The sequence below is a fragment of the Hyperolius riggenbachi genome, chromosome 1 (assembly GCF_040937935.1).
Source record: "Hyperolius riggenbachi isolate aHypRig1 chromosome 1, aHypRig1.pri, whole genome shotgun sequence".
Classification (NCBI taxonomy): domain Eukaryota; kingdom Metazoa; phylum Chordata; class Amphibia; order Anura; family Hyperoliidae; genus Hyperolius; species Hyperolius riggenbachi.
This window is the reverse complement of record NC_090646.1, coordinates 512,000,486-512,023,083: the sequence shown is the minus strand read 5'-3', so window position 1 is coordinate 512,023,083 and position 22,598 is coordinate 512,000,486. Positions and strand designations below refer to the sequence as shown.

Below are 22,598 nucleotides of genomic sequence, written 5' to 3'. Positions count from 1 at the left end.
AAGAGCGTGTAAAATATACAGTAGCTAACAGCAAGAGGATGAATAGTGCATGGATAGTGCAGCTACTGCAGGGAGTGCTAATAGGGCTGGAAATCAAGCATTTTATCACTAAAATGGTGCAGCAAGTTTAACATGCACGAAGATGTCCCCGCTATAAGGTTTTAGACAAAACTTTAATGTAATGCTGTGACCTCACCTCACCCTATCGACAGACAGAATGCTTTACCTTTACTGTCATTATTTTTAGGCATCATTTCAGATGTAGTATCTTCAAAACGCAAAACGTACACAGCAGTAATAACACAACAGTAGCTAAGCAAGCTCATGAGCTCTTATATGGTAGATGGAGGAACTATTTTATCAAGTGAGCGGAGGGTTACAGGTATTGCGCTCACATGTAAATAAGAGCGTGTGAGTGTTGTAGCCGGGCAGGCAGGCACAGCACTAGAGGAGACACACAGGCAGTTCCAGCATGTCTAAGAAGGAGGAGCCGATGGAGGAGATCATGGAGTCTAAAGTGATGTGGTACCCTGACAGCAAGAGAATCACACAGATGGATCAGTTCAGGGCCAGGGTGAACAAGAACTATGGTCTCAGCCTGGGTGAGTGACGGATGCTAAACTAGTGAGAGAGGAAGAGAGCTTCCCTGAGCAACATGTGGCAGTCTTAACAAGAGCTACACTCACAGCCATTGGAACAAGGCTAGCCTATCAACCGGCAAGTCTCATTAGCCAATAAACTAGCCAGTGTCCCTGCTTAGAGGGCATATTCACATTAAATGCTGGAAAGTGCATGTACTTTAAATTAGATATCCATATGGACTTCTGCATTGCATTTACATCGCTTTTACTAATGTTAATGTATGTTGTGTTTCTTGAAAAGGTAATTTCCTTGGATTTATTGGGTAAGAATGTGTAACTAGTGTGGTACTACTAATTTTACCTACTTATATAGCAATGGCATCTTCTGGTTTACCGTGTACATAGTCTTGTTTCTAACCTTCCCTGAGAGGTGCTCACGATCTAATCCTTACCATAGCTATATGTCCATCTTAGTATAAAGGCTTTTACACACATATGAGGACTGTCACCATCAGGGATTGGTATTTAGTCCTTCTGGTGACAGTTCTGGGCTGAGTGTTGTACAGATGTGCAGCTAGCCTTGAGGCTAGTGATGCGTCTTATTGCTCTGGTGCAAGGAGGAGAGATGATGCGCAGCTGCGATGCATGACAGAAAAACTTCAGGCACTAGTCTTCCTTGGAGGATCCAGCAGGAAACCTCATAGGGAAATTAATTTATTGTGATTGGGTGGATGGCACCCTCTCAGACTGCTGAGGCTTTTAATAGGTTGCAGGGTTCTCCCCAGATTTTTTTTCCAGCCGGGTGGCATGAAATAGTAGCTGGGTGGCATGAAAAAGTAGTCAGGTGGGACAATATGAGAAAATGTAGGGCTGGTGCTTCTGTGCGGAATTCTGCTTATAGCATAGGAGGAGGTGAGCCGATGACAGCCGGGTGCTCATCAAAACTAGACGGGTGGAGCACCCGGCTAAAAGAGCCCGGGGAGGACACTGGGTTGTAGTAAACTATGCCCACACTATTAAGCCAATCACAATGCTTTGTGCTGTAGAGGGTGCGGTGCTAGTCTACTTTAGGGGACCCAGCAGGAAACCTCATAGGGAACAGTTCTCCAGTCACAGCACCTTCTACATCTTGTCAGTTGGGACCTGTTCCCTTATAGGAAACATGGAAAATTCTTTCCTCTGCGCTGTGCATCAGATTGCACAGATTTTGCGGTGTTCTCAGTGTAAACTGGGCTCACATCTTCTGCTGCGTCTTGTCGTCACTAATGCTCTATTTCCACTAAACCTGAATCGGCTGAATCTGCAGCATTTCCCCGCATAGAAGAAGGGTGGGGAAACGCTGCCGATCTTTCCTATCGCTTGCCGTCCAGATCGCACTGCACATTTATGCAGCCAAATCACTAAGCTGTGCAATGCTGCTGCTCCCAGTGGAAATAAGCTTTCAGGCCTAGTGCACACCAAAAACCGCTAGCAGATCCGCAAAATGCTAGCAGATTTTGAAACGCTTTTTCTTCTTTTTCTGCAGCGTTTCAGCTAGCATTTTGCGGTTTTGTGAAGCGTTTTTGGTGTTGTAGATTTCATGTATTGTTACAGTAAAGCTGTTACTGAACAGCTACTGTAACAAAAACGCCTGGCAAACCGCTCTGAAGTGCCGTTTTTCAGAGCGGTTTGCGTTTTTCCTATACTTAACATTGAGGCAGAAACGCATCCGCAATCCAAAATCTGCAGCAGCTCGGGAGTATGCGTTTCTGCAAAACGCCTCCTGCTCTGGTGTGCACCAGCCCATTGAAATACATTACCCAAGCGTATCCGCAAGCGGATCGCAAACCGCAGCAGAACCGCTCTGGTGTGCACTAGGCCTAAGGGCTCGTTCAGACTTGAGGCGCTTTTTCATTTTTTTTGTTTTTTTTAAGCGCTGACGATTTTTCAAAATTGCCCTGAAAGCCCGTACACCATGCTTCCCTATGCGCTAGTTCAGATTGGGGCGTTTGTTCGCTTTCTGATCTGAAAAGCGATGCATGGACCATTTTCAGGGCGATTTTGCGATAATGGGTTTGGATCTGTCCCTGCAAAACACACTCTAGTGTTAGTGTGCTGTATTCTCGGTTCTGTACACCTCCCCAGCGGAGCAGTGCTTTTCAGCGCTGCTAGATTTGGGCGTAGCCGGCGCCTCCATAGACTTCAATAGGAATCCATTCCTATTGCAGCGCTCAGGGAGTAACGTCGGCTCCGTCAGAAGACGGAGCCGAGGTTGCTTAAAAACATAATAGTTCGGCCTCCAGCAATCGCTGGAAGCCGAATTATTTCATTCCCCCACTATCCATGGCGGCCTGGAGGGGGAATAGTAATTAAATCGGCCCGGACTTGTGCAGAAGCAGGATCAGCTATATACCGCTGTATCCTGCGCCCAAGTCTACCGGCGCCGATTTCAAATGTACTCCTCCCCTGCACAGCTGTGCCATTTGTGGATGTGCAGCAGGAACATCTGACAGTATACGGCATGGCTCTGTAATTACCAAGTGAACAGATGCTCTGGGCCATTAACTCAGTAATAGAGCACTGACTAATGCAATTGGATGTGTTGCCAGGCAAGAATTCTGTAATATTATGGTACTTTGAATTGGCTTTTTTTTCACAGCATATTTCAAGAGACTTTTTTTCTATCCCTTTTCGAGTCACCTATGTGATGCAGCTGATGGTGACACAGTGTAGAGCTACTATATGTGTTAACACCATTAACAAATACGCCCCTGAGGGGCACACATGTAGATCTGGCTTTTGACAACTTGGCACCATTATAGTTGGTCCCGGAGCTGTTGGCGCACTTTCAATGCCACCCACCCGTGAGCACTCCCCCCTACAGTATTCAGCCCCCAATCTGCAGTACTTTTCCTTGTCCTAGCAGTTGCCCTTCCCCAAGGTAATTCCCTCCTAATGTAAAAAAATGATACTGCTTCTATTCTCTAGAATGGTGCTGTCACACGTGCATCCTTCTGTTTGCTGTGTCTTTCCACCTCCTCTCGCTACTTCTGCTAGTCCCACCTCTTCTTCTCTACTCGTCTCCGCCCCCGAAGATAGAACATTGCTGCTCTGTCCCCTCCAAGTCGAGTCTCCCTGGAACTTGGACCTCCATGTCCACAAAGTTGGACAGTACTGCCCTACCCCTCTGACCAAATAACCCCCTTTCTAAAGTGGCTGCTGCCTTAAATTACCACAGAGTTAGTTTCGACTTGGCTGTGTGACAACCATTTCATATCAGTGGAGCGGCCAGGGACCGGTCTGATGATGCCAAGAGGGCATCATTCACACAAGATCCTGTCTAGCAATTCATTGCTTGGAGATGGTGTAGTGTTGTCACACATTCTTTGGTCCAGTATTTTGCTATTTGGATTTTACATGAATTCTTCCTGCAGAACATTTTTGGATATCACATTTTTTTTCTTAGTTTTTAGATAAGCATAGATTGATTATTTTTATTTTTTACTATTGATCTAGAATATAATGTTTTAAATGGATTACTTAATTTCAGTGTAAACAAGTTTTCCACCTCTGTCTTTTTGTCAAAGGGCATCGCTGATCCCATTCAAAGTAATGAATGGGATCAGCAGTGCAATGCAGATGGCGTGCGATCGTGTGCACATGTGTTCCGAACGCACGGCCGTCTGCATTGCCTAATGTGAACGAGGCCTTAATAGTGTGCAGAAGGCATTGCACCGCAAATGCAGCAGGAAATTACATAGCAATAGTAATCTGTAGGGAACTTGTCACCTTGGAACATTGCTGAAGAGATGGCCTTTGATGTAAGGGGACACTTGTACCCACAGCAGACTGTCACTTGGAGACAGCTACAAAAGACTGTGTTGGCAACAGTAGTGTATGGAGTGTATCCTCAGGGTGATTCTATCACAACAATAGTAAAAGTAGGTTTGATTAGAGTTTTGGTTACTATAGGTTTTTATAAGTATGCTGTGGATAGGGTGCAGGTCTTGGGTCATAGATCTGTAGTAAGGTATGTTATCTGGATAGTTTAAAAAAAAAAAAAAAAAAAAAAAAAAAAAAAAATGAGTCCAGTAGTCAACAAATAGAATGTGCCAAAGTTCCTGAATCAGCATTTCTGTGGTGAATATTTTCTGTGATCCTCCTACATTGGTACAGTATTATAGTGCTTTTCTCACAGTGTATCCCAGCACCTCCAAATCTCTCCCAGCTTTCTTCTACACCTGCCACCCCCTAAGGCTCCCTGCACGCTGCATGAAATTGGGTTTTTTTTTTTGTTTTTGTTTTTTTTAAATCCTATTTTACATCCAATTCCGACATTTAAAGAGACTCCGTAACAAAAATTGCATCCTGTTTTTTATCATCCTACATGTTCCAAAAGCTATTCTAATGTGTTCTGGCTAACTGCAGCACTTTCTACTATGACAGTCTCTGTAATAAATCAATGTATCTTTCCCCTGTCAGACTTGTCGGCCTGTGTCTGGAAGGCTGCCAAGTTCTTCAGTGTTGTGGTTTTGCTATGAACTCACCCTTTCTGGCCCCTCTATGCACACTGCCTGTGTGTTATTTAGATAAGAGAGAAGAGAGAAGCTGCTCTAATCAGCTGGATAAATCGTCCTCTGAGCTGGCTGGGCTTTCACATACTGAGGAATTACAAACAAGGGCAAAGCTGTTTGCAAGAAGAAAAGAGCAGCCTGAAACTTCAGTGCATGGGGGAAAGAAACACACAAATGATCTCTTGAGATTCAAAAGGAATGCTGTATACAGCCTGCTTGTGTATGGATGTATTTTCTATGTGTGGACATACTGTACATCAACCTACTTCCTGTTTTGGTGGCCATTTTGTTTGTTTACAAACAAACTTTTTAAAACTGTTTTTAACCACTTTTAATGCGGCGAGGAGCGGCGAAATTGTGACAGAGGGTAATAGGAGATGTCCCCTAACGCACTGGTATGTTTACTTTTGAGCGATTTTAACAATACAGATTCTCTTTAATCGTTACTGCATTCAGGGAAAATCGGAATAGAAAATCGGAAGCAGAATCGGAATCGCAAAACGGATTTGCAGTGTGCAGGGAGCCTAAGGGTGTTCCACCTTTTTGTTTGGGAGGGGATCATGCTCTGATTCAGTATGTCACAGTACATGTTGGCATTCATGAATCATCCAATGAACTGTAATTCCCCTGTGCCCGCAGCACTCATGCAGCCCCAAAGCAAGGCTCTCCTACCACCATGCTTAAAGAGGAACTCCAGCCTAAGCAAACATACTGTCATTAAGTTACATTAGTTATGTTAATTAAAATAGATAGGTAATCTCTTACCCACACTGTTTTAAAAGAACAGGCAAAGGTTTGATTTCACGATGGCAGCCATCTTTTTGGTTGAAAGGAGGTGACAGGGAGCATGAGACACAGTTCCAACTGTCCTGAGCACCTCTCCCAGTTGCCAGGCAACGCGAATAACAACATAGGAAATCCCATCATGCTCTGCACAGCATCAGGGAAAAAAGCCTGGGCTTTTTTTCTTTGATGGGTGGAGCTTAGCTAAAAATGCAGCTAAAAATGATGCTTTGGTAAGAAAACCAAAGTTCTGATGCTGTGAAACTGTTAAAGAAACACCAAGCCTTTTCAGTTCTGCTGAGTAGATTTTTAGTCCGGAGGTTCACTTTAACTGTAGGCTTGAAACAGTAGTTGTTGTACCCCTCTCCTGGTTGTCACCACACAATTAAAACCATCTGAAGTAAATAAGTTTATCTTGGTCTCATCAGACCACATGACATAGTTCTAGTAATCATGTCCTTAGTCTGCTTGTCTTCAGCAAACTGGTTGCAGGCTTCATCTTTAAAGGTGTATATAAACACGCCAGATTTTTGCAAACGACCGGTCATTTGGACGTCAAATCGGGCTTGTGTATAAACGATCGTTCAGCTGATGAGGCTGATTTTGACGGATCCGCTTGTCAAAACCAGCCTTATCAGCCGAACGATCGTTTGCACATTCGCCCGATTTGACGTGTGTATGTACCTTAACCCTCCTGGCGGTTTGCAAAAAAATCGCCAGGGGGCAGCAAATCTTTTTTTTTAAATTTTTTTTTTTTTTTTTTCATGTAGCGAGACAAAGTCTCGCTACATGATAGCCGCTGCTCAGCGGCATCCCCCCAGCCCCTCCGATCGCCGCCGGCGATCGGAGATCCGGAGATCCCGTTCAAAGAACGGGATCTCCTGGAGGGCTTCCCCCGTCGCCATGGCGACGGGCGGGATGACGTCACCGACGTCATCGACGTCGTGACGTCAGAGGGGACTCCGATCTGCCCCATAGCGCTGCCTGGCACTGATTGGCCAGGCAGCGCACGGGGTCTGGGGGGGGGGGCGGCCCGCGGCGAGAGGAATTGCGGCGGATCGGCGGGTAGCGGCGGCGATCGGGCACTGCACGCAGCTAGCAAAGTGCTAGCTGCGTGCAGCAAAAAAAAAATTATGCAAATCGGCCCAGCGGGGCCTGAGCGGTGCCTTCCGGCGGCATAGCCCGAACTCAGTTCGGGCTTACCGCCAGGAAGGTTAAGCCCCATACACACGCTCAACAACAATTTTTTTATGCAGCACAATTATCAAACAACTTTTGTTGTAAAACATCAAAAAAAAAGTTGTTTGCTATAGTTAACACAACTGATAAGACGTCAGTCCAACAGTTGGATTGACGTCTTATCAGTTGTGTGAACAATAGCAAACTTTTTTTTTTGTGCTGCATAAAATACCGCTGTTGAGCGTGTGTATGGGCTTTAGAAGAGGCTTCCTTCTGGAACTACAGTCATGCAGAACAATTTGTGTTTGACGTATGATCTGAGAACTGACAGGCTGACCCTACTCCCCCACCCACACCCATTCAGCCTCTGCAGCAATGCTGCCAGCACTCATATGTCTATATGCATATGACAACCACTGTATATGATGCTGAACACGTGCTCTCAGCTAATTTGGTTCACCATGGCGAGGCTTGTTCTGAGTGGAACCTATCCAGTTAAACAGCTGCAAGGTCTTGACCATTGTGCTGCAGCTCAGTTTCAGGGTGTTGGCAATATCCTTATTGCCTAGTCCCTCTACATGTAGGGCAACAATTGTTTTTGTTTTTTCTTGAAGTTCCTCAGAGAGTTTACTGCCATGAGGTGCCATGTTGAGCTTCCAGTGACCAGTTTCAGAAAGTGAGAGTGATCACCCCAAATTTTAGCACACCTGCTCTCCATTCACACCTGAGACCTTGTGACATTAAAGAGTTACATGACCTTGGTGAGGGAAAATGTCTTGTTGGGCAGAATTTTGACATTCTTCACTTCGGGGAGTACTCACTTTTGTTGGCAGCGGTTTAGACCTTAACCACTTAAGGACCAGGGGATTTTGGAATGATCGGTGCTGCGTGGGCTCTACAGCCCGCAGCACCGATCAGGTAAAAGGCAGGGCGATCAGACTTCCCCCCCCCCCTTTTTTCCCCACTAGGGGGATGTCCTGCAGGGGGGGTCTGATCGCCGCCGGCTACTATTGATTTGCGGGGGGGGGGCTCCTCAAAGCCCCCCTCCGCAGCGCTTTCCGGGCTCCCCTGCTTTCCCTCCCTCTCCCTTCTCCTGTGTGCGGCGCAGGACGGATATCCGTCCTGCGCCTGATAGAATAGGCTTCTGCCTATCAGATGCCGGCGATCCCCGGCCAATCAGAGGCCGGGGACCGCCGATCTACGTCACGGCGCTGCTGCGCAGCAGCGCCGTGTGATGTAAACAGCGGGGATTCCTTCCCCGCATGTTTACATTATGCGTGCGAGCCGCGATCGGCGGCTCGCACACTGTTCACGGAGGCAGTCTCCGTGACCTGGCATGGAAAGGCCGCTCGATCGAGCGGCCGTTTCCATGCTATACTACTAACGACCCGCCGACGCCTATGGGCGTTAGGCGGTCGTTAAGTGGTGGCGTGCTGGGTTATTTTGATGTGACAGCAAATATCACACAGTTATACAAGCTGTACTCTGACTAATTTACATTGTATCAAAGTCTCATATCTTCACTGCTTATCCCATGAAAAAACTTGCATTTTCAATAAAATGCCACTGAAAACCGTAAAATGCACAGTGCTTTAACTGATGCATGACACGTGCCCGCCCACTTTCCACTATAGCTAAATTCAGAGTACCAGTAGGGCCAAAACCAGATTCACTATAACCGAAGTTCTACTATATCTGCCTGGGTTTACTATACCAGTCATTATTCCACTATATCCAAGTTTACTGTAATGAAATATTTACAAAATGAGGGGTACTCACTTTTGTGAGATAGTGTAGCTGTTTCTTCAAGCAAATGGACATGCTGCTGATATTCGGCATTGTGCCTGCTTTTGTTGTATACCGTACTTGCCTAGTGCAGGGATAGCTTATAAATGTGTCAACATCAGTGAGGCAATATGCTTTCATTACTGAACAGGCGGTACTCTTCTGGCACGGTATGAATACATCAAGGACAGGACAGGTGTTTTTTTTTACCTTAGTCTTTTTTTTCTTGGAAGTCTGTGGGAAAGTACAAAGGCGGTTCTCATGCTTTTTGTTTGAGCTATGAATCAGTGGGAGTCATCAGTAGTAGAAGACATGCATGTGAGAAATATGTTCTAGTTGTCAGGGGTTACCTATCTGCAGATGCATCTACAGACGAGCAGTTCTCCACAATTCGGGAGGTAATAAATTCACCACCCGGCAGCCTCTCTTCTTCATTGGCAAGTTGCTTGCTATCTCTTGCCACAGGTTTTGATAGATGGCTACTCTCTACTTTCAGATTTCTGCATTTGAGTGGCTATTTAGCTGTCCATTGTCGTCAGTTTTCTGTTTCAATATGTGTAGTGCAATGCGTTTTTTTTTGTTTTTTTTTGCCCATTTTTACTGGAAAACTTAATGAAACTTGGAGTCCAACTTGGATATCATCGACGAAAAACGAATCCATTGGAAATTGACATGTACAGCACTTTCCTGGATTTCAAAATCAACCTGTGAATTATCCCCAAAATTGTCACTAATTTGGCTCAATTGAATCCAAACTGAACTGTGGAAAATTCAACCAACATTTGATTCTAAGATTTCCACAGTGAAATACAATTTTTTTTATTTTTTTTATTTTTTTTTAACAATGATTCATTTACAGTAACTAAACGTGAGGGAAAATCTCCTGAACAAGAACTTGAATGATTGAATCTGGCAGATATGCTGCAACACGCCGTCCGATTGATCAATTTCAAAGGGATCGATTGAACTTGCTGGAAAATCTCGGTCATAAGGGCTTCATTGGGTGCATTTTGGTAACGGCATTTGATTTCCCGATGGACCTCCAGACGGTGTGTCTCCCCAAACGTACAATTGTGTGGGCCCCTTGGGGCACTAATCTGACAGATTTGATCACAGCAATTGAATCTGATGGGAATTGACAGGGAAAATTGATTAGTGCATGGGCGCCTTCAAACAGAAATAAGAGTGCATGATCCATTGTGTTTCCCTAGTGGAACCTGATACATTTGGCTGTAATTTGTGGAGGGGAAAACCTCTTCCAGCCAGCAAAGGCCACAGAGGGAAGTGGGAAATTTGGGACCCACAGGAAATTTGGGTGTCGCCATAGTCTGCAATGTTAATTGCAGCTATAGTGGTGCCTAGTGGACAGTTTTAGGGCTGGTGCACACCAAAACCCGCTAGCAGATCCGCAAAATGCTAGCAGATTTTTAAACGCTTTTTTTTTATTTTTATGAGGCGTTTTGCTAGCGTTTTGCGGATTGCTGCTGCGGTTTTCAGTATAGTAGATTTCATATATTGTTACAGTAAAGCTGTTACTGAACAGCTTCTGTAACAAAAACGCCTGCAAAACCGCTCTGAAGTGCCGTTTTTCAGAGCGGTTTGCGTTTTTCCTATACTTAACATTGAGGCAGAAACGCATCCGAAATCCAAAAAATGCCTCACCCAGGCATTTTTCGTTTCTGCAAAACGCCTGCCGCTCTGGTGTGCACCACCCCATTGAGATACATTGACCAAGCAGATCCGCAGCCGCAAGCGGATCTGAAAACGCGGAAAAAGCCGCTCGGTGTGCACCAGCCCTTAAGAGCTGAATGTAGCCAAAGCAACAGTTGAAAACAGCAGTGATTATAATGCTGCAGATATTGGTGGGCATACAGATAGCAGCAGGCACACAGATAACGGCAGGTGGGGTAAGTGATTGGGCGGCCGGGTTTGTATATTATGTAGCTGAACACTACATCACCACTACGGGCCTATGTCTTCTGCTGTGGAATCCGCAGCCTTTCCCCGCAAGTGATTTGAGTGGGGAAACGCTGCATACTCAGCCAATAGCCTTATGTGACAGCGTGCTGCACTTTACCACAGCATGCACCAAATCCTATAGATGTGCATATCGTAAGTACAGGGATTCGGTTTTGTACTCCCATCACTGCAAGTGCTGACGTGCAGCCTGCAAGACACACGCTGGCTGATAATAGTGTTATCTGTGGGTGTGGGGGGGCGTTTTGTGTTTTACGTTTAGGTAGGGGGCGGTTAGTGTTAGGCATAGCTAGGGGAGGGTTAGGTCATAGAGGGAGACAGTAGAATATCAGTATGGTTACCGATATTATACTATCAGGTCAGGGATCGTAGCATAATGCTAAAATTATCAATATTCTACTAGCGGCTTTACCAGGCACCCACATTTCTTGATGCCTTTTTTGATGTACAGTATGTCCACAGAGTACATAAGAAGTCTTCTTACTGTTTTTAATGGAGAGATGTTTGGTTTGTACTCACTGCTCCCTCTGCTGGGCAGAAGATTCAGCATGTTTATTTTTTTCAGCAATAAAGAGAATAGCAGTGGGTTGAAGTGGCTCCAAGCAGGGAGATCACAGACCTCATTCAGGCAAGACGTTTACAGGAAGCACTGAGGCCAGTTTCACGTTTCTAAGGCACATTTACTAGTGGAACAATATTCCTGTCAGAAAGCAAAAAGATGTAACTGTGAACGCCCAGAGATGGCCAGTGAGATTCAGATACCCTAATTCTGGCTTGCACTCTGACTTTATGCCAATTGTATACAGCTTGAATTTGGACCAATCAAAGTTGTACTGCAGCCCAAATTCAAACCGCGTACAATTTGTGTGAAATCTGAATGCTATCCAGAATTATTTACATCTCATTGGCCGTCTCTGATAACCCCTAGAGATGGTTGCCAAAATGCTTATCACCTCACATTGATGCAAATGTTATATTCATTATGTGCAAGCTTATGCAGCTTGGAATGAAACCGGTCAGGTTGAGTAGCTGATGATTTTCATAGGTATAATAATTGAAAGTTGCATACATCTGCATAAAGTTAACATACAATATGCATCAACTTGAAATTATTATTAGAAGCAAAGAAATGAAAAGGGGAGAAGAAGCTGTCACAGCCACATGACATGTTGTCATAGCAAACAGTCTCCAACCAAATCCGATGTCTGCCTAGTAGGAAAAGGTAGAAGATACCGATGCTTAGGACAGTGACCAGAATAAACGCTAGAGTGCAGCTTACCAAAGTTGAAAGACAATCTTCGAATGTAGGAGGCAGCGCACATCAAGCTAAAACTCGCTTTATTTCCAAAATTGCATCAACAGTGCCGCACGTGATGGAGAGAGGTACAGGCAGTGGGAGGTCTACAGCCGTAACGCACCATCAAGCTGTGGGGCTTCATCAGACTTCTGCTGTCATTTTGTGACTTAAAGAGAACCTGTACTGAGTAAAAATATTTAAAATAAACACATGAGGTAACTTCAAATGAACATTACATAGTTACCTTGCCATCAGTTCATCTTAGAAGCTCACCAATTTCTTCTGATAATAATCCCTTCCAGTTCTGACAATATTTTGTCAGATCTGAAATGTATCAGTTGCTGTCAGTTATAGCTGAGAGGAAAACTGATGTACCAGGTAATGTCCATGTTTTCCCTATGGCTCAAGTGGGCGATGTTACAGTTTAACTGTGTGCTGACCAAAAAGCTGTTATGGGTAATGGCCATTTTCAAAATGGAGGGTGGAAAATTCCCTTGATCACAGTGAACAAACAGGACGCGGGACAGGAGAAAGACACTGAGGAGTAGACTACATGGAAGGTAAGTATGACTTGTGTATGCTTATTTTGACTTTTAATTTTCAGTTCAGGTTTTCTTTAAAAAGTCCAGTCTAGATCTAGTCTAAAGTCTACTCCAGGTCATTAAAAGGAGAACACGTTTAGTTAGATTCCCTTAATTGTTGTCATACCGACTATGGTACTCCAACTTCTGGCCATGTAGCTCCAGGCTATTGCGGTAACCTACTTTTGAAGTGAGCTCATTGCAACAGGTGTCACTTTTTAGTGAAAAGGCCAAATGGGAGAGTCTGTAATGTGTGCAAATGGAGTCAGGTATACACTAGGAAATTTTAGTACGTGTTTATAAGCTGTTTGTTTCCCATTTCCAGGGACAGTGGTGTTCCTCAATGTCATGTTACCTTCTGAGTATATTTGTACTCCTAGAATTGTAATGTCACTCACGCCAACTCTATTCACTCTGATTTAAACTGCCGTTCAGGAAGATGGCGCCTTCATTGGCAGCCATGGCCACAGGTTTCTGGCTTTTTCTTGTTTTTCTTCCCTTTTTCCCTACCAATTCACCTGTTTTTTTCCCCCTGAAGGTGTGTAGTGTAGCCTGGGATGCGGGTGCAGGATGTGGGGAGTCCGGGACCTGGAGTTTTTTCCGCCTTGCCGCTGCCTGGGTCTGTTGGCCGTGTCCAGCGCTGCTACCCAGGATCAGGCTCCACTGAAGTAAAAAGACACCGCGCTGATTGGGACATCTTTGGCCTCGCTGGATGCTGGTTCCATCCACCCATCCATTGGCGGCTGCTGCTTCACCGCAGCAGGGACACCTGGTTCAGCTCCTCCATGATGCCAGCCACTAAACCGGAAGTAAAGGCATCTGAATGATTCTGAAACAGCCAGACTATCCTGACAAGTCCTGCCGAATGCTGCCCAGGAGTCGGGGCCCACCACAGAACACTTGCACCTTTTGAACTGGAACACCTTGGCCTGCATTGCCAGATGTTAGCAATCGGCATCCTCAGCAGCGTCAGCCATCATCACAGGTTTCTTTCATGAAGAACGGAGAACTGGGTCATCACTGCTGAACCTTCGCCTCCCTCTGCCCCCCCCCCCCCCCCCAATGTCTCCTTAGGGATGACATATGGTTGCCAAATGTGACTGGTGGAGCCGTAGTATGGCAGCCTCGGCTCTTGGCTTTCTGACATTATCCCTCCATCCTTCCAGGACCTGTATGAGCCAAAACAAATTCCGGATATAAACTCTGCCCCCCCCCCCCAACCCCCCGTGTTTGCTCGCTAAAATAAATGATTCTGCTTTAGCAACAATGTGGTACTGTAGTGACGTAGTAGAATGTAGCTAATTATTCAGGATACTCACTTTTATGTTAATTATCCTGGTTTTCAACATCAGAAACACTTCTGAAAGAAAATTAAAATAAAAATTATATAGTAATGTCACAACCTTACCTTGGCTGTTTAGCTATGTGGGATTCTCCTCTCAGAGTATTCTGGTAGACCAGGTATTGTTTCTGACTTCAGAACTCTCAGTAAACATTCCGCAGAGAGCACCTGACAGCACTAAAGATGACACCACCTGTGATAAATTTCAGAATGTAAATCCGGGAGAGGAAAGGGTGATGGGAAAACACTGACTACATTTATAAAGTAATATTGTATAAAAATGAGATATATATATATATATATATATATATATATATATATATATATATTAGGCCACCCCTCCATAGAACAATACACACACAATAATTAGGTTGAGGGTTTAACAGGTTCATAGCAAATCTAACACTGTGGGATATGTAAAACATAGCTTTTAATTTAATTTAATTGTAAGCTTAAAATTAGCCAGTGGATATAACAAGTATCATAAAAGTCCATATGTCAACACAATTGTTGACATATGGACCAACAAGTAATGAATGATCTACTTACAGCAAGAAACAAGGGCGAGTGCTCAGTTCGGTTTCTTCTTGATTTGTCTGCAGCTTTTGATACTGTGGATCATGGAATACTAATCCAGCGATTGAATTACTGTGGCCTAATGGGTGCTGTTCTTAGCTGGTTTCAGACCTTCCTATCTGGCAGAACACAGCAAGTATGTGTGGGCTCACACTTCTCTAATCCAGTGCCACTTGCCTATAGAGTTCCACAGGGTTCTGTGCTATCTCCATTACTTTTTGCAATCTACATGCTCCCAGTGGGCAAAATAGACCAGAATGAGGACCGAAGATACCATTGTTGTGCAGACAACACACAACTGTATGTGTCCTTCAAGCCTGGCACCCAAGACCCATCAGCATCCATCAATGCCTGCCTAGTGGTATTACAAAACTGGATGAACACCAGCTGGTTGAGGCTGAACTCTAAAAAAAAACAGAGGTGTTGGTGGTAGGCGGGCCACACATGATAAAGTCCAAAACTCTTCCCACTTTGAACTAGCAATTGGGGGAGATGCCGTGCAGTATAAAGACTCTGTGCGAAACCTTGGGGTGATCCTGGATGGAAAGCTAACACTCAGACAGCAGGTATCAGCTGTCGTCAAGTCTTCCCTCTGAGAAATATAGCAAGAATCATAAACCCCTTATCCGAGCTGGGGACCTACCTGCGCTAGTTCATGCATTTGTATCATCCCGCCTGGACTGCTGCAATTCCCTGTTGTCGAATCCCCAGGTAAGGTTCTGCACTCCGTACGACTAGTACAGAATGCAGCAGCCAGACTTCTAGCCAATGCCCCCACAGCTCACACATCTCCTCAGTACTGCAAACTCTTCACTGGTTGCCAGTAAAATGGAGAATCTATTTTAAGATCTGCCTGCTGACATTCAAGGCTCTAAACCACATGAGACTCAAGTATATAGCGTATCTATTGGAACTCTATGTCCCTTCACGCACCCTCCGCTCTGCCAACAAGATGAATCTGGTTATTCCCAGGATACTCTTATTTGGTGCTCAGGCCTTTTCCTATGCAGCCCCTACTCTATGGAACTCGCTTCCACAATCAATGCGAGAGGCTCCTTCTCTGGACAGCTTTAAGAAAATGCTAAAAACCTACCGTACCTCTTCTCCCAAACCTTTAAGACTGCATAACGCAGGGTCACAGTGCTTTGAGTCCCCACCGAGAAAAGCGCTATAAAATATTACTATTATTGATATCAAATTTGTGCTTGATGCACATTTTGTGACCTTTTAACCAGTTGCTTCTTCAGAGGCAGACCATTGAGGTTTTATTACTTGTTACAAGTTTTTAAAAACCTAGTATGATCAATTGTACATCCAGAGTTAGATATGCAGCAAGCGTCCCTTTCGTCTGACCAGAGCATAGACTGGTAAATTCTAGACCAAGATTGGTCACTGGGTGGATATTAGGCCAATGCCTCAAATGAGCATAGAGTTGAAATGACTGGGGGTCATCCAGTTGTGGATGGCCGTAATGGAAGAGACTCTTCCATCACCCCTCTTCCACCACTGGGTGGCGATGTAACGCTGACATGGTCTCCCTGGGTCCTTATCACATCTTGTTGTGATCGAAACAGAGGAGACATGTCAGGCTTTCATCGTCACTGCGGTGGAGGAAGGAGCTGGTCCAGCCATCCGAACAGGTAACTATGAAAACTCCCTGCCACCCACTCTGCATACCCTGCTAATCCTGCCAGGCTGGGAAAGGCATACTTCCCCAGCGGCAGGAAAAATTTCGACCCTGCATTTCCTAAAGGGTTAAACTGGCTTCGCCACATTGAACCGTGTAATGCCCCACTGTTAACGTAGCCTAAGACCCCACTTACACTTATTCAGTTGCTCTCAGTTATAACTTAAAGGACAACTAATACCCATGTTTTCCTATGGCACAGTTCACACTATGGGGTTGATTCACAAAAGCTGCTATTACGGCAGTTATCACGCGATCTGCTGCACGCGAAGGTTTGCGTGCGTAAAGCATTACCTCGCGTGATAAAGGACCGTTTGCACATGATCACACGTGTGCTTCAAACGTTCGCGCATGGCAGATCGTGTGATAACTGCCGTGATAGCAGTTATCACGCTTTTGTGAGCCAACCCCTATACGCGTTTCAACTGAAAGACGTTTCATAATGCAGTGCTATGCAGAAGAAAAAAAAGCATACCAACTGATTAAGTGTAAATGGGGCCTTAGGAAAATGTGCAACCAAATACAATATATTCCTTTCCATAATCAAGGAAACTAAGGGTGCCATTTACTATCTCTAAAAAACATCTATAGCAAGTGCAAGAAGTCGTCATAGTAACAAAATAGCACAGAAGCAGAGGACCTAACAAAGGAGTATGAGGAGGTTAGGCCAGTTGTAGCTACAGTGGGGCCCCCCAGGCATAATTAACCTGCACCCACCCCCAGCTATTTTCATGTTACCATTGACAGTACAGCTGTGCATTTCTCCGCAATGCGATGTAATGTAGCCAGGTACAATAAAACGCACACGATTTGCCATCGGGTTCTATTGTGCTGCGGCTGCCAAAATCTCTGCTATAATGCACTACGACAAGCATGTTGTACATCAGGAATGCATGCAGGAAATCGTATTCATTCACACATCTTGTAATGTGAAAGCGCTCTTAATGATACAATTGGCCATTTTTATGAGAAAGTATCTCTGTCTAAGGGCTCTTTCACATCAGAGCTTGCGTTGGAGAACGCTCAAAGCATACGTTTTGTTGTATGCCTTTTACTGCGTTTTGATATGCGTTGCACTGCAGTGAGTGTGCGTTTTTAATCCGTTTTCAATGCGTTACTGCACATAGAAAAACGCAGGTAATTTTTTTTTTCTTTTAGTTGTCAACTTTCTACATTGTTCCTCTGTTGCATTCTGGGACTGATTGCCTGCGTTAACGGATTAAAAACGCGCATAGTGTGCGTTTTACATTGACTAACATTGTAACGCATAAAGCTAGCGTTGGCCAAAAAACTGCGCCTGGGTGCAGTGTAACGCAACGCACAAAAAGGCTGCGTTATATGTGAAAGCTAAAATGAAAGTCTATGGACTTTCATTTCACCTTGGGTAACGCAAACTTTATCCTTTGCGTTGAAACGCAGAAAATCTGCCCTAATGTGAAAGAGCCCTTAGGGCTGGTTCACACTTGAGAGCTTTTCAGCGCCTTGCTGATTGCCGGGCGATCAGCAAAGCGCTGCTGGCTGCTAATGTATCCCTATGGGATCATCAAAGTGTCTATGGGGCCCTTCCTGTCCACCCCTGTAACACTTAAGTATGGGGTGCCCCAGGGCTCAATCCTCTCTCCCCTGATTTTCACGATTTACATGCTACCGTTGGGAAAACTAATCCAAAAACATGGCCTGACATACCACTGCTATGCAGACGACACCCAACTATATCTTTCCTTCAAGCCTGGTGTGACAGACCCAACTCTAACTATAAACGCCTGCTTACGTGAACTACAGCAATGGATGAATGACAACTGGCTGAAACTAAATGCAGACAAAACTGAAGTCCTTCTGATTGGAGGGCAGAGCATGATAACAAAACAACTTAACTTGCAGTCTTCACCACTGGGAATAGGAGGCACGGATCTACGCAGCTCTGATCATGTGCGTAGCCTGGGAGTTCTAATTGATGGGGATTTAAACTTCAGAACTCAAATCTCTGCTGTGGTGAAATCATCCTATTTTCACCTGAAGAACATTGCAAAAATCAAGCACCTCATACCCCCAGAAGATCTGCCAACCTTAGTCCACGCCTTCATCACATCCCGACTGGACTACTGCAATGCTCTCTACACTGGCCTTCCAAAAAAGGCCTTGTACCGCCTACAGCTGATACAGAATACTGCTGCCAGACTGCTAACCAACCAACCCCGTCACTGCCACATAACGCCAGTCCTGCATTCCCTTCACTGGCTACCTATAGAATGGAGGGTCCTATTCAAGATCGGCCTACTGACATTTAAATCCCTGAATAATCTAGGCCCTAGATACATGAAAGATATGTTGCAGCTGCGTAGCAATTCCCGCATTCTCAGATCCACAGGTTCTAATAATCTAGTCATACCCAGAGTCCACTTAGAAACTTTTGGTCCCAGAGCCTTCTGTCATGCTGCCCCTACGTTTTGGAACTCCTTACCTCAACAGATCAGGACAGCCCCATCCCTGGACGTGTTTAAATCCAGACTGAAAACCCACCTGTTCAGTCTGGCATTTGCTGAAATATAACTTTTGTTGTGTGAATACTTCATCCTACTAATTACTGAATCTGAGAGAGCCTAAGCGCTTTGAGTCCTATGGGAGAAAAGCGCTATAGAAATGTTATTGTATTGTATTATTGTAAATTGTATCATTCTCACAGCAGCGTTTGCGATTTGTATATATTTGGGGGACGATGGCGTTGTGATTCTTGTTCTGTTGAACACTAAACAAAAAGCGCGGCACAAAATCTGACATAGGTGAGTTTTGCAAACCTACTAGAACTATGTCTTTGCTTGTTTTAAAGCTGACTTATAATTAAACTGACATTCTAAATGACAAATGTTGCATTTGACTGGCCATAGGGTGATGCAAACAAAAGACAGGAACAATGTCCTGCATTCACTGCCGGTCACATGAGACAAAGCACCACTATATTCTTAGCTTTACAGTTGCATCTAAGCCAAGAAATGGGAAGAATCTCTGGCCATTCCTGACCATGCAGTCTTAGATCAGTTTAGAGTCACTGGCACAAAGCCACCAACAGTAGCACAAAGAGCACTTAGGAACATGAAGAAAAGTTGCTTTTTAGGGTAAATGTTAATAAGACTAGAGGTTTTCCTGTTTATACGGAGTACACTTCTGCCTAAACATTCACTTGTTTTTGTCATGATAGTTATGTGTAAAGTTACCTCATAGGAATGCTACTTTGCAGTGCTGGGTCTCTAATTCAAATCTGCAGGGAGTTTGTATGTTCTCCCCGTGTCTGGGTGGGTTTTCTCCGGGTACTCCGGTTTCCTCCCACAATCCCAAAAAACATACAGATAGCCTCCCCTAAAAAATGTGCCCTAGACTATAATGGCCATATGACTATAGGAATTACATTGTGAGCTTCTTTGAGGGACAGTTAAGGCTGGTTCACACGGGCTTCTGCCGAGCTTTTGCTCGGTGCCACGTTCAAACGCCGGCGTTTAGACGCTAGCTTTTGAAGGCTTTTGGGAAGCGTTCTAGGCTAGCAGTTCTGGTCTTTGCTATTGTTTCCTGGCGTTTACCGCCTCTGAAAGCAACATGTTGCTTTCGAGACTGGACGCAATGCTGGGATCTACCGCCAGGCTTTCATGAAAGCCTGCAAAAGCCAGCTCTAAACGCTCCCATTGACTTGAATGGGACGGCGGTAGATCCAAAAAATGCTGTGTCTTAAACACTGCGTTAAACGGCACAAAAACGCCCTTGTGAACCAGCCCTAAGTGACAAGACTATATACTCTGTACAGCACTGCAGAATACAGTGGGTTGCAAAAGTATTCGGCCCCCTTGAAGTTTTCCACATTTTTGTCATATTACTGCCACAAACCTGAATCAATTTTATTGGAATTTAACATGAAAGACCAACACAAAGTGGTGTACACATGAGAAGTGGAACGAAAATCATGCATGATTCCAAACATTTTTTACAAATAAATAACTGCAAAGTGGGGTGTGCATAATTATTCGGCCCCATTTGATCTGAGTGCAGTCAGTTGCCTGTAGACATTGCCTGATGAGTGCTAATGACTAAATAGAGTGCACCTGTGTGTAATCTAATGTCAGTACAAATACAGCTGCTCTGTGACGGCCTCAGAGGTTGTCTAAGAGAATATTGGGAGCAACCAACACCGTGAAGTCCAAAGAACACACCAGACAGGCCAGGGATCAAGTTATTGAGAAATTTAAAGCAGGCTTAGGCTACAAAAAGATTTCCAAAGCCTTGAACATCCCACGGAGCACTGTTCAAGCGATCATTCATAAATGGAAGGAGTATGGCACAACTGTAAACCTACCAAGACAAGGCGCTCCACCTAAACTCACAGGCCGAGCGCTGATCAGAAATGCAGTCAAGAGGCCCATGGTGACTCTGGACGAGCTGCAGAGATCTACAGCTCAGGTGGGAGACTCTGTCCATAAGACAACTATTAGTCATGCACTGTACAAAGTTGGCCTTTATGGAAGAGTGGCAAGAAGAAAGGCATTGTTAACAGAAAGCATAAGAAGTCCAGTTTGCAGTTTGCCACAAGCCATGTGGGGGACACAGCAACCATGTGGAAGAAGGTGCTCTGGTCAGATGAGACCAAAATGGAACGTTTTGGCCAAAATGCAAAACGTTATGTGTGGCGGGAAACTAACACTGCACATCACTCTGAACACACCATCCCCCACTGTCAAATATGGTGGTGGCAGCATCATGCTCGGGGGTGCATCTCTTCAGCAGGGACAGGGAAGCTGGTCAGAGTTGATGGGAAGATGGATGGAGCCAAATACAGGGCAAACTTGGAAGAAAACCTCTTATGGAAACATAAAGCCAGGGCAACAATGGAATGGTTTAAAACAAAACATATCTATGTGTTAGAATGGCCCAGTCAAAGTCTAGATCTAAATCCAATCGAGAATCTGTGGCAAGATCTGAAAACTGCGATTCACAAACGCTGTCCATCTAATCTGACTGAGCTGGAGCTGTTTTGCAAAGAAGAATGGGCAAGTATTTCAGTCTCTAGATGTGCAAAGCTGGTAGAGACATACCCTAAAAGACTGGCAGCTGTAATTGCAGCAAAAGGTGGTTCTACAAAGTATTGACTCAGGGGGCCGAATAATTACGCACGCCCAACTTTGCAGTTATTTATCTGTAAAAAAATGTTTGGAATGATGTATGATTTTCGTTCCACTTCTCACATGTACACCACTTTGTATTGGTCTTTCACGTGGAATTCCAATAAAATTGATGCATGTTTGTGGCAGTAATGTGACAACACGTGGAAAACTTCAAGGGGGCCGAATACTTTTGCAACCCACTGTATGTCAGCACTCTATAAATACCTTTACTAATAAGAACATACTACATTGTACAACGTGGTGTGTCGTGTTAGTCTGACGAGCCATTTCTCACTATCTCAGTGCCTCAAGCTAGTTGCGCCCCCCCCATCACCCCCATATGTATTAATTGCCCTTCTCCTGGTGTTCGTTTTTCTTTCCACACATAATCACACACATTATATGCTGTTGTCCTGCTGCTGAGCAACCAGTGCATTCTGAGCGGGGAGGGGTGTCAAGGTTGGCAAATAGAAGCAAGGGCGCTAACCGATCCCAGATAAAGCTTTAGGACTTTTGATGGATGATAGGTTTGGGTTTAGTCCATTGCACATATACAGAAATCAGGCAATGGCACAGACATTGCAGTTCAATTAGGCCCAGTATACGCGGACGCATGCACGGCAGTAAAGGACAGCCCTGGTGTTCGACCCTTAAATGCTGTCCATTAGAATGGACAGCCATCCATACAATCCCAGTTTCGCTGCTGTCTGCCTGGAGCTTAGATGATCCTGGTTGCTTCCAGGATCGTTTACCGCCACGTTTCTGTGTCCCCCTGTAGGGTAAAGGAGACAAATGCTGCACACTTGCAAAAAAGCATTTGTGAGGAGATGCTGGGCTGCTGCACGCAGCTGGTTCGGACATCCATCTAAACCAAGCCTTTCACTGTAAATCAAACATCCCTGCCAGGAATGAAGTGCGCCTAAAGTGTGGCTTTACCCTAGGTGTCATGATGGTGGTTTTTTTTTTTTTTTTTATCTTTAGGTTTTCCTCCGAGCCAAAATTTTTTTTAATTTGATGTCTGTAGTTGCTCTTGGTTCCAGTTTGCAAACAGTATTCAGCTTCGAATTGGGCTAAATGCACTTGACTGATTCTGATTTCCCGGTTCCAAGCTCC

General features: G+C 44.8%; 1 protein-coding gene across 1 annotated transcript in view; it reads left to right on the top strand.

The window, feature by feature from the left end:
• The first annotated feature begins 416 nt into the window (after window positions 1–416).
• AACS (acetoacetyl-CoA synthetase) overlaps window positions 417–22,598 on the top strand; it is a 161,661-nt gene continuing 139,479 nt past the window's right edge. The window contains exon 1 of the mRNA XM_068243805.1: window positions 417–602. Within this exon, the coding sequence (XP_068099906.1) occupies window positions 473–602 (130 nt within the window). The 5' untranslated portion in view covers window positions 417–472. The remainder of the gene's footprint in view (window positions 603–22,598) is intronic.